Source organism: Sinocyclocheilus rhinocerous, unplaced genomic scaffold (genome assembly GCF_001515625.1).
Source record: "Sinocyclocheilus rhinocerous isolate Xijiao unplaced genomic scaffold, SAMN03320098_v1.1 scaffold1755, whole genome shotgun sequence".
NCBI classification, from domain to species: domain Eukaryota; kingdom Metazoa; phylum Chordata; class Actinopteri; order Cypriniformes; family Cyprinidae; genus Sinocyclocheilus; species Sinocyclocheilus rhinocerous.
The window spans coordinates 50288-62901 of NW_015627247.1; the positions used below are offsets into that span (position 1 = coordinate 50288).

Consider the following 12614-nt stretch of genomic DNA (forward strand, 5'->3'; position numbering starts at 1 on the left):
AAGATATATCTGTGTGTAGTTATATACAGATATAAATATATACATAAATATGTAAAACTATAAATATGTACACACATGTTGCATATGTATGTATTTGTGTGTGTGTGTGTGTGTGTATATATATGTATATGTATATATATATATATATATATATATATATGTATATGTATTTTTTTTCTTCTAAGAATTGCAAGAAAAAAGTCAGAATTGTGAGATTTAAACAGAATTGTGTGGAAAAAAAACGGCAGAATTTGTGAGATAAAAGGATGCAATTACCTTTTTTTATCCCATGGTTGAAACAGACTTTCATATTAAAGTGATGTTTATCCCAATAATTGTCAACATTTACAACACTTACTCATGTCTTTCCAAAACTCCGATCACTTGCTTTCTTCTGTGGAACAGAAAATTAGATGTTTACCAGAATGTTGATGCTGCTCTTTCCATACACTGGAAGTGAATGAGGACTGAGGCTCCAACAAAGCATCCTAAAATTAGTCCATACAACTTGTGTACTATATTACAACTCTTCTGAATCCGTATAATAGCTTCTACAAACCAAAATTGACAAAAATGAACAATAAAAATAGTCTTTAAGACCTGTGCGTGATATTAATTGTTCTATATTCCAACAAATAGTTTCTTCTCATTAGCATAATCTAACGTGCCAGTTTGCAATATTTCTTGCTGATGTCAAACCTGACAAATAGACCTTAGGCTGGGTAGTGCCATATTTAATTTTCATTTTTGACAAATGAAAATAAAGCTGTGAGTGACTGAAGTACAGTGCGTTTAATGGATTGTGTGGATTGTGTAACAACATAACGATTGTCCAGTGGAAGAAAGGTCTTTCCGAAGAAAAAAACTCCACAAAACAGTTTTTGAAAGTTGTGAAAATTACGATCTAAGAATTTTATACAGTGCGTAAGTCTATCCCTCACAGCCTTATTTAATTCAATATGGCGCCTAACCTGACTAGGTGCAATGCAATGAGCAAATGAGATTTGAGAGATGCGTTGTAGGGCGGGAGTTTTAGCATTTCGGTTTGTTCCTGATACGTAGCTATAATATGACTTCGGAAGCGTTCGGAACAACGTGAGTAAATTATGACAGAAATGTCGTTTTGGGTGCACTTTTTCTTTAAATAGTTATTTCTTTCAAAAAGTCTTCAGATTCAAGCTGTGGCATGTGAAGAAATTGACGCACAGCTCACAACTAACGTCACATTGGCCAATGAGAAGATAGAATTCTAACCGGTTTACAAACATTATAACTGACCAGCGCTGTTTGTTTTACTTTAGTTCTTTAGTTTAGTTCTTTTCATCTGTCAGGACTTTCTCTCAGTCGTTCTCCCTCGTTCATTGTCTTTCCCAGTTCTCTGTTCCATGCACTGAATTGCACAGTCTGTGTGTGTTCGTGATCTGACGGTACAAATGGCATCTGTGCGAGTGTTTGCATTAAAAGGCTGGTTCGTGCCTGTGTAAAGCGCTTGCTCGTTTCGATATGCATCCCATTCCGAGCTTTGTAAATAATTGCATTCCCATTCATAAGATTTTGTAGCTGATTTTCCTCATTTAATGTAAAAAAATCAAACAGGATGTGAATGCAAGAAGAGCTGTTGAATGCAGTGATGTCACAGAAAGCAGGTTTTCTATGACGTCGTTGTTGTGTGTGACATCATTTTTGTGTCATTTAATTGGAAAAATCTCGCGAAATTTGACAAGAATGTCGTGAGATTCATCCCGGAAAGATTTAATGTCAATTTTGTTGTGAGTTATGTGTCTTGACATCTGAAACTGACGCTTCAGGGAGTCACACTGTTTTGCCGATATCGCGGTTCAGTTTAACCACCATGTAAAATCACACGAACTGTTTTCTTTATCTTCAGCCGTTGAAAACATTGTAAAGTTCAACACGCTTCTAATGATCAAACCCTAAAACTGTAAATAACTCTAAATGACTTTGAGACCTGTTTTTCTATGTGCTTTTTTCTAAAACTTACTTTTACTTCAGTAGTTCAGTAATGAAGTATTATTCTCTGTATACAAAGTTGAGTTCAAACATCTGTATTTTTCATATAAAACTCTTCTGCCGCGAATATGAAAACTGACGTAAGTCTTAATGATGACTGTAGTTTGTCAGATTGAACGAAATATTACAATAAAGTTCTAAGCTGTATCTCATGCAAGAGATGTAGTTCTTCTGGTCATTTAAATTGCATGTTAAAGTTGTTTTTTGTTTATTTTTTTTAATGCTTTTGGGGAATTCTAAGGGAAATGGTGATGGAAAATTGTAAAATTGGAAGAAAAAATTATATTGCAATGCTTTTGCATTCTCTCACATATAAGTATTGCATGAGCTCGCAAAACTGATAATGGAAAACTGGTAAATAGTAGCACACAATATAATTTTACAGTAAGAATTAAACTTTTAATAATTGCCATAAAAATATAACAATGCAAATCTTAATATGTGTATCGTGTGTGTGTGTGTGTGTGTGTGTGTGTATGTGTGTGTGTGTGTGTGCCCCACATACACCAGTGTTATTTTAGGATCTTTGAGCTATTATTATAGTTTTATTAATATTTAGTTTTAGTAATTTATTTCTGTGTTTTTGCCTTTTTTTATTTGTTTTTGTTTTTTCATATGTCTGTAGTTTTTATTTAATTTTCACTTTAAATTAAGTGAAAATTAGAAATGATTTCTTGGAAACATGGAATATACTTTTTAAAATACTTTTTATATTTTACTTCAGTTACTAATTTTTTGTAAAGATTTTTGTTAAATAGAATAACCCTGACATACACCAACACACCTTCAAAGGCATTTATTAAAGTGTCAAAGTACAGTCATAATTAATAATTAATAACCCAGTCTATATATGTAGAAATGTAATCAAATGTTACTATCAGAACAAATACAGATAAAAAAAAAACACACACACACACCAAAAAAAAAAAAACTCCACATCACTTCCTCATTCTCTGGAACATCAGGTGACACTATCAAACCAAAGAAACGTCCAATCACAGGCCTCCAAAAACAGGAAGTGTCCTTTTCAGTCAGATTCCAGTGCTGCACCAGGTGATTGGCTGAGTGAGTGATTGACAGCTGGGGTGACTCCGGTCAGAACGGGTTCCCACCTGATTGACCTGATTCGCTGGAGTCACCGACACAGTGAGAGTGAGGACGCACTGTGATTGGCTGAGATTGATCACATGGTGTCAGAACGAGCTGTTGGAAAAGAGCGATTCCTGCGTTTGATTTGACCAATGACAGGAGAGAACTGAAATGTACAAGGAAGTAGAACAGGAAGAAGCAGGAAGTAGTCATTGAGGTAAAAGACAAACATATTTAAGCATTTATTGAGCATAACAGTCGTTCACACCTTCAAACTTTCTGAGTTCTGGAGGACATAATCTACAGCTAAAAGTCTGTTGTGAGACACTGTGAGTACATTCACACGGCTTTATGGGTGAGGCTAATGTGTCTAAACTGTTAAAATATGTTGTGTATTAGTGTTCTCCATCTATTTGTGATGCAGTTGTGTTTCATGCGAGTTTCTTTAGTGAGGCTGGAAACTTTTGGCCAGATCCTCCATGACGCTCATGAATTTCTGATCTTCCAGCTGTGAACTGCGCGTCCAGGCCAAGGGAAGATGAGCCGACACCATCTGCCGATCTAATGCATGTAAAACACAAAGACAAAAGGATGTTTAACACATGAAATCCACCCAAATTCATCTGGAGAAATAATTCCTATTGCCTGAAGAATCGATAGAGAGCAGGTTGTTAATTGATGAAATGTGCCTCTGTAGAAGCCATGTGTCTGATTTCCACCCAATTCCAGTTGAAGAACTGCACTACCCATAATCCTCGAGCAAGACCACCAATCAGAGAAGTCACTGTTACCATGGAAATGACAATCAAGATCACAACAGTGAGTGTTTGCAGTTGCCAAGTAACCTTTCATGTCTACGTATCATAAAAACAACATGCACAAGAAATCAGAACTGTACTGGTGCACAAATAGGGGTTTTGCAACAATTCATTCTTAAGTTAGTAGTTTTGGTCTACCAGTTCTGAATACATGGCTACATATGTGCATAAGATATTTATGTAAAAAAAAAAAATATATATATATATTTCTGTCAGGACCACTATCGTCAAAGATAATTGACAATTAGCATACAGTTTGGATTGGCGGTATGGTTCCGTTCTGGGCAAGAACTCCCTGCGCATCCATGCAGCCTAGCATGGATGAGAGCAGGGAGAGCAGCGATAACCCCCCCCCCCTAATAATAAAATAATAATTATTATTATTTTGCTATTACTTTGAGAAGAAAGAGACCTTAAGGCAAGACACTACCGGCAAAAGCATTGTTCTTTTTTCTTTTCTTTTTTTCTCCAGGAATTGGTTAATTTTGTATGGAAGCCCATTTCCGCCACTGAATAAAAAATAAAACGAGGTAATTGTGACTTTTTAAACTCGCAATTCTGACTTTTTTTCTCAGAATTGCGAGTTCATATCTTGCAATTCTGACTTTATCATTCGCAACTGCGAGTTATAAAGTCAGAATTGCGTGATCTAAACTCGCAATTCCGAGAAAAAAAGTCAGAATTGTGAGATAAAAAGTCGCAATTACCTTATTTTATTTTTTATTTAGTGGCGGAAACAGGCTTCCATAAAATTTTGCCTTTAATGTGTTTTCTTTCAGACTAGTGAAAAAAAAACAAAAAAAATACACATTTCAGTGTATTTTATTCATTTGCATCTGTAGATCTCACCTACAATGCATATCTTTAAAGGCCATTTTCTCAAAATAATTTTTTCTTTACTTTGATAGTATTTACATACACCAAAATGTACAGTTTTATCGCTATCTATATACTGAAGGTTTTTACAGAGGGGTTTGTTCATGTTAAATCATATAATTCACCTGATAACAATTTATGCCTAAAATATGATTTTTTATTTTACTGGCTGTTGACAGCATTTTCTGATTTATGAGTGCTTAAGATAAATCCAAAATTCTCTCTGTAAAAAAAAAAAAACTTGCATTATTCAATGTTCATATTTCTATTCTTGAAATATATGCAAATTAGAGCATATTTAATGATCTGATTTCTCATTAGCATATTTTAATTTCAGAAAACATGTTCTTAATGTACTGTGATTCATAAAAGTATAGTGATATCTCATTCACCAGTAGTCTAGCCTTAAAGTCAGAGTAGTGACTGTTTGGTCTGTTTGATTTTCCCAGTCCTAGAAGGTCATAAGGTCGCTGTGAGTTCACTCCAGCCGTGTCTGGTACAGAAGCTCCGCCAACTCCCTTTTCTCTTTCTTGATCTTTCTCGCTCTTTCCTTCTCCTTTCATCCTCCGTTCCTCTCTTTCATTTTCATTGTCCAGTCTTTCTTTGTACACTCATTGTATTCTCCTCATCTTCTCTCTACTGCTCATGCTTTTCTTGTTTTCTTCAGCGTCTTTCATCCATTCTCTGTCTCCTGAAAGGCTTACTTGTTTCATATGGAAACGGATGGATGCCTTATTGGAGAAGATGGAGAGAAAGACAGCAGCTCGGTTCCAAAACCTTGAGCGCTGCTTCACTGCCCGCTGCCTTCTAAGGGAGCATCCTAACTGACATGGAGCCTAATAAGTGAATGATTTAGAACACTACACTGGCACATAAATGGCACAGGAACATCAACTCACAATTGATTCCTATTTGACTTTTGCATGTTGCTATGCTAATGTAGAAACTATGGAAGCTTATTTTTGCCATGAAATAAAAATATTTTAAAAAAGGTAATTGCAAATGTATATCTCACAATCCAGACTTTATTTTCTCAGAATTGCATGTTAATATCTTGCATTTGCAAGTTATATTCTCATAATTGACCTTTTTTTTTTTTTAGAAGTCTAAGTTTACATCTTTTTTTAAGAATTCAATTCTTAGTTTTTTGACTTCAGAATTATGTTGACATCTCGTAATTCTGACTTTTTTCAGAATTCTAATTTTACATTTCGCAACTCTCACTTTTTTTCCTCAGAATTCTGTTTACATCTTGCAATTTTGATATTTTTTTGGAATTCTGATTTTCACTCACAATTCTGGCTTTTTTCCTCAGAATTCTAAATGTACATATAGCAATTCAGAATTTTCAGCTCAGGGGGTTGGGTCAGGAGTCTGAATTTTTTTGGGGAAAAATAGGATTGTGAGATGTACTGAGAAAAAAGGTAAAACTGCAAGATGTAAATTCAGAATATGAGTTTATAAATTGCAATTGCAAGAAAAAAGCTTGAAATTCTGAGAAAAACAGTACAAATTGAGATAAAATTGGCTTTTATATTTTTCTTCCATGGTGAAAATAAGCTTCCATAGCATACTCTAAGATACATAACATGCACAAATATTGTGTAAAATAATAATTTCTAATTACACAGATGTTTTATTCATGATTTTAAGTACTAAAATCTGAATATTTCCAAGCAATCTTGGATTGTTTCACCCAAATTATTGCAATGCATTCTGAGATCGCTGTCTTTGCAAAAGGTGCAATGCTGCCTTAATATTTAACAAAAAAGTAAACAATTTAATACCTAAAAACAAATATTCAAATGTTGCTTATAATCTAATATTAAAAATTCAATATTTGTCCATCATGTACTTTTATGCAAATTAGAGTAATACTTTAGCAACATGTTAATGCAGCTCTGTTGTGGCTCCCGTGTGCTTCAACATTTTTGTGGCACACACAGTTGCTTTCTGTCACTGATGAGATTTCATTTGCTGCCTATGTGGACAGCAAGGCGGCTCACTAGGTTTTGGAGCACAGCCAGTGTGTGTGCGCTTGTGTGGGGGTGTGTTTGCTCACCCTGAAAAAAATGCCCGCTGGGATTCTTGACAGCCGCCTCGGAGACAGCGAGCCACACGACCGTATCGGCCCCTTGCTCCGGTGTCCGCAAACGCTCCTTCATAGAGCTGTGGAAATCAGGCATCGCATTCGCAATGGCTAAAGAATGAGATTCAAGAATGAATCCATCAAGATCAGACACAAGCAAATCAGTCTGAATAAATGTTAATGAAATATTTGCATTTATGCATTTGGCAGACGCTTTTATCCAATGCATTCAATGTATATGTAACATTGGAAATGTTATTTGTCAAATCAGCAATGTCAAACTTGTAGGTAAATATGTAAGTCTGGCGGAAACTGCATGTTTTAGGTGATGTATTTTTTGCAGTTTCCTCAGTTTTTTTTTTTATAAAAAGATTTCATGTAGCTTTTTGAAAATGCATCTATGCACGGTTTAAATTTATGATATGAAAAACTGTGCATTTGCAATTACTCGGCGTGTCGACCCATCCGGGGTGCATCACAGAGAAGTGGATATTGGGGTGAGCTTTAGCAAACTGCTCCGTCATCACCACCTGCTGCCTCTGAAACACAAAGAAAGAAGTACATAGAAGTCATTTCTGATAGCACGAGAATCACTGACATTATAAACAGCTACTGAAGTCAGTGAAACAGTAAAGTCTTGTATATATTTTTTTTCAGTAATTTTACACTACTGTTTAAAAGTTTGGGGTCAGTGGGATTTTTTGGGGACAGAATTTAGTACTTTTATTCAGCAAGGGTACATTAAATTTATCAAAAGTGGCAGTAAAGGCCTTTCCATTTCAATTAAATTCTATTCTTTTCATTAAAGAATCCTGACAAAAATGTATCACTGTTTCCACAAAAATAAGCAGCAGCATAACTGTTTTTTAACATTGATAATAATCTGAAATGTTTCTTGAGCAGCAAATCAGCATATTAGAATGATTTCTGAAGGATCGTGTGACACTGAAGACTGGAGTAATGATGCTGAAAATTCAGCTTTGATCACAGGAATAAATTACATTTTAACATATATTCACATAGAAATCAGCTATTTTAATTCAGAAATATATCTCACAATTTTTCTGTTTTTACTGAAATTGTAACCAAATAAATGCAGCCTTGAAGAGACTTTGATCGTAAAACTGGAATATCCTAAAAATGTTCAAACTGTAGTTACAATTCACGGAACTGTAATCTAACAATGAACTCTATAACATAAATGATTAAACTAGCATATGCCATCATAAATAGTTTTTCTGTACAGTATGTGGACAACAAGCTTTTTTTCCACTCTCTATGTGTATGTATATATACCTTGTTCTGTGCGTACACCATAGTGCCGTCATATCTGCCCCTCTGAGACTGCAGGTTTCCCGTTCGCAGTTTCTGCACCAGCATCCCACCGGATGATACTGTGATCTGAAAGAGAGGAGAAAGATGGTGATCGTCTGACCTCCGTCTGTCGCTCTCAGTCTCTGGTTTACTCACCACTCTGGGGTCAGGGCTCTTCTCCAGCAGAGGAATGAGGCTCTTGATGAGGATGTACACGGCTGAAGAACACAACAGAGACATCAGGTGAAAACAGTCTGCTAAGGCATTGAAGATGTTATTTATTATAAAGTTAGTAGAAAAGACTTCTAGCCCTGAGGAGATATTGAGCTGGTTTTGTTTGTTTGTTTGCTCACTTACCCAGAGAGTTGCTTGCAAAGCTTTTCTCCAAACCCTCACCATTCACCTCCCTCTTAGTCATCATACAGCCGGCGTTATTGATCTGTCACAGTCAATCCAATCAAACAACCAAATGATCATTGCTTCAGTTAAAAAAAAGTCACGTCTGGGGTCAGTAAGATTATTCATGTTTTTGAAAAAACGTCTCTCATGCTCACCAAGGCTGCTTTTATTTGATCAAAAATAGGGTAAAATTGTGAAACATTATTACAATTTAAAATTACGGTGGCCGAGAAGTGAAAATCAAATCACAATTCTGAAAACAAAATAACAAATTACAAACGCAAATGCAAGTCTAAAAAACAAAGTAACAATTCAGAAAACACGACAACAATTCAGAAAACATTATAACAAGTCAGAAAACACAATGACCTGCGCCACTGGAACTGATGATTAACAGCCACTTTTAAGTAAATGTAAATATACACTCCGTATTTTTTATTCCATAGCAAGGGCAATTCATACAATACATTTAAACTGAGCTACTTTAATACCATCTCCGAACTTTCTACCACGACTCTGCTGTTCTTCGACTGGTTCTTCCCTGTATACGTTGATTGACAGATGTCTCGTCCAGTCAGCGGTGAGTAATCCCAAACCAATGGCGCGGTCTCAAACTATACCTACCTCTTCCGGTTTGTCTGATTTGTCGTTGTGTTTTCTGACTTGTTAATTTGTTTTCGGATTTGTTGTGTTTTCTGACTTATTTTGTTTTTGAATTTGTCATTGTGTTTTCTAACTTGTTATAATGTTTTCTGAATTGTTGTTGTGCTTTCTGAATTGTTATTTTGTTTTCAGAATTGTGATTTGCTTTGCACTTCTCGGCCACCGTATAAAATAGATGTTTTCTATTTGAATATATTTTGAAATGTAATTTATTCCTGTGATGCAAAGCTGAATTTTCAGCATCTTTACTCCAGTCTTCAGTGTCACATGATCCTTCAGAAATCATTCTAATATGCTGATTTGCTGCTCAGAAACATTTCTGATTATCAATGTTGAAAACAGTTGTGCTGCTTCATATTATTGTGGAAACTGTGATACATTTTATTTTTCTTTGATGAATAGAAAGTTGAAAAGAACCGCATTTACAGTATTTGAAATAAAATCAAAATCTAATAGAAATAAATCTTTTGTAACAATACAAATGTCTTTACCGTCACCTTTGAGCAATATAATGTTCTTGCTGAATAAAAGCATCAATTTCGAATGAAAAATCATACTGACCCCAAACGTTTGAGCAATAGTGTATACGCAATATTAAAGCCTCACCAGGACGTTGAGAGTTTTGTACTTTTTCTTAAAAGACTCTGCAAACTCCCACACCTTCTTGGTCTCAGTAAGATCCAAAATATGCACATAGATTTCCTGCAGCCAGACACAGAGGCCGAAGGTCAGGTATTTTACTAGACCATCTCGCATTGGAAACAGACAGCGTGTATAAATAAATGGGTCATTTCAATGATTCAGTGGAGTTTTGTACAAATAGAAACATGCTATCTACTTCATTATTCTTCATTAAGCAGCTGCTTTCTAATTTTTACTGCAGGTTCAATGGTGGAAGCCATCTGTGTTACAATCAGCTCCTTTAATATCTAAACTGCAGGCCAACAATCCCAGTCATTCCAATATTAACTCATACTTTGTTTCCAGACTCCTTGGCGATCTCTGCCCTGGCTTCTTCTGCTTTGTCCTTGTTCCTGCAGACCATGTGGATGGTACCACCTTGAAGAAGAGGGACAACAGAGGTTACACTGCGACCCAAAAGTGTTTGGAGACTTAAAAACGCTTAGAAATGTTGGAATGTCATTGCTTTAGATAAATGCATAGATGCAGACAAATAAAATGAGATAAAATGCATAAATTTAGATAAATGCAGAGCACGAGTAAAGCAACAATGAAGAAGCGTGAAGGTCTAGCATAATTTGTCTGCAGATTCTGGGTTTTGTTATCTAATGCAATGACATTTGAACATGTTTTTGTGTGACCAGATATGTCCAAAGATATGTCCAAATACTTTGTAGGGCAACTGTATTCACGCAAACATATGGAAAACATTTGAAGAACATAAGTACACCATGAAACACCAGGTTAATTTCTATTTTCTAATAATTCACACACTTGTTTAAGTTACCAGCCACTGCTGATTTTCTCCAACACGCACCTTTCTTGGCGATGGCCATGGCAGTGGCTTTCCCGATCCCGCTGTTCGCTCCAGTGATCATGAAGGATCGGCCCGCCACTGACGTCTCTAGGTCCTTCTCAACAAAGTTTTTAGATGCTGACAGAAATGCCCCCCTGAGACACACACATTTAATTAGTCTTGAGATGTCACAGGGTTACCTTCGCACGCACTTCTCAAAACACTGCTAGATAGTTCAGATAACTAATGCACTTTTTGCATGCTTTGACAAACTGTTTGACATCAAACTATTTTAAGATGAAGGACGTGGCAATGGAAGAACCCAGCTAACAAAAATATGTTCTAAGAACTTTTTGCTAAGTTATGAAAACATATCTGAATGTTCTCTAAACATTCAAAACATCAATTTTTAAAATGTTTTAAAAATGTTTTTTTTTTCTTTCTTGGCAATGTGAATATTAAAGGAACATTTAATTTGATCATTTTACAAATATGATGTGAATGCTACTTCTGAATGTTCTCTGAACGTTCTGAAACAAGTAGCAACACTTAAAAAAAATGTTAGATGAGCATTCAACTAAAACGTTTCAGAAAAAAAAACTATCCATAAACGATGTACAGTTAAGGCTAACATATTGAAAACATTAATAAAGACCCGATAACTTTGAACAAACGTTCTATTAATGTTACTGAAAGAATGTTTGAGTGAACTTTGAGAGAACCTTGCCAGTATGGTAGGGCAGTTCTGAGAATATTACATTCAGTCATTTTGCAAACATTACGTTAACGTTAGTTTTGAACGTTCTGAAACGAGTAGCAACATTTAAAAAATAATTCAACTAAAATGTTTCTGAAAAATACATTCCATGAACGATATATATTGTTTTGTTCTAACATTTTGAGAATATTAATAAAGACCCGTTAACTTTGAACAAACTTTCTATTAACGTTACTGGAAGAACGTTTGCTTATAACTTTGAGTGAACTTTGAGAGAACCTTCCCAGAATACTGGGGATGTTCTGAGAACATTCCTCGAAGGAAACAGTCCATTTTATAATTTCACAAACATGGAAATGTTACTTTCGAATGTTCTCTGAACATCTGAAACGAGTAGCAACATTTAGACGAATTTTCAACTAAAACGTTTCACAAAAAAACATTCCATGAACGACGTACACAGTAAAAATCGATTGTGATTTTAACAGTAAAAGACTCTTTAACATTATAATTATTGATGTTAAAGATTACGTTAAATAGGCTATTGCATGATCCTTTATGCAGCATATATTATATTATTTATTATATATTTCAATGTGCATTATTAAAGCATTATGTTTGTTAATACTGTAATAAGGTGTTGTGATATTTCTGAAGCAGTGCAGCTCTTACTTGGTGAATTCGGTGAGTCCTTTGAGGAACCATGCTGAGTTCCGGTACAGAGACATTCTCACACCCGCGCTGTCGCTCAGGTCGCCCGCTGTTGAAAAAGAAGTGGCGAAGATCATTACATTGAGAAATTTTGGATCCGTGGCCAGGCAACTCCCCGGATCTCAGAGAACTTGTGGTCAGTCCTCAAAAGGCGAGTGGACAAGCAGAAGCCCACAAATTGTGTTAATCTCCGAGAACTAATAAGGCAAGAATGGATCGCCATCAGTCAGGATTTGGCCCAGAAGCTGATATCCAGCATGACAGAGTGAACCGCAGAGGTTATGAAGAACAAGGGTCAACACTGTAAATATTGACTCATTATATTTTTTTGCCAATAAAAGCCTTTAAAAATAGGGATGTTCATTTTAACCATTTAACCGGTTAACCGACGGTAAGAATTTTGACCGATTAATACAATCAGTTAAACGG

At 35.5% G+C, this 12614-nt stretch overlaps 2 protein-coding genes and 1 long non-coding RNA gene across 3 annotated transcripts in view; 2 read left to right on the forward strand and 1 right to left on the reverse strand.

The window, feature by feature from the left end:
* Positions 1–3332: 3332 nt before the first annotated feature.
* Positions 3333–12223, reverse strand: dhrs12la (dehydrogenase/reductase 12-like a). Its single transcript, XM_016534263.1, has 10 exons — positions 12147–12223; positions 10778–10911; positions 10256–10338; positions 9886–9981; positions 8575–8656; positions 8374–8435; positions 8200–8304; positions 7352–7442; positions 6877–7014; positions 3333–3681 (listed from the first exon to the last, which is right to left on the reverse strand). Exons 1-10 carry the CDS (start codon positions 12200–12202, stop codon positions 3566–3568), a joined length of 963 nt encoding a protein of 320 aa, XP_016389749.1. The 5' UTR covers positions 12203–12223; the 3' UTR covers positions 3333–3565.
* LOC107725132 (uncharacterized) lies at positions 3368–5694 on the forward strand. The gene is made up of 3 exons (XR_001638094.1): positions 3368–3449; positions 3629–3939; positions 5513–5694. It is a non-coding gene; the product is annotated as an uncharacterized LOC107725132 (long non-coding RNA).
* ap1s3a (adaptor related protein complex 1 subunit sigma 3a) overlaps positions 12183–12614 on the forward strand; it is a 6291-nt gene continuing 5859 nt past the window's right edge. Inside the window, exon 1 of the mRNA XM_016534281.1 lies at positions 12183–12236. The gene's annotated coding sequence lies outside the window, so the exon portion shown is untranslated. The remainder of the gene's footprint in view (positions 12237–12614) is intronic.

Coding starts and splice junctions, on each gene's coding strand:
- dhrs12la (XM_016534263.1), bottom strand. CDS start 12,202: ATGTCTCTGTACCGGAACTCAGCATGGTTCCTCAAAGGACTCACCGAA. Junction 8,436..8,574: donor CTTTGCAAGCAACTCTCTGG/GTAAGTGAGCAA, acceptor TGTGTTCTTCAG/CCGTGTACATCCTCATCAAG. Junction 3,682..6,876: donor CAGCGGGCATTTTTTTCAGG/GTGAGCAAACAC, acceptor TACATGCATTAG/ATCGGCAGATGGTGTCGGCT.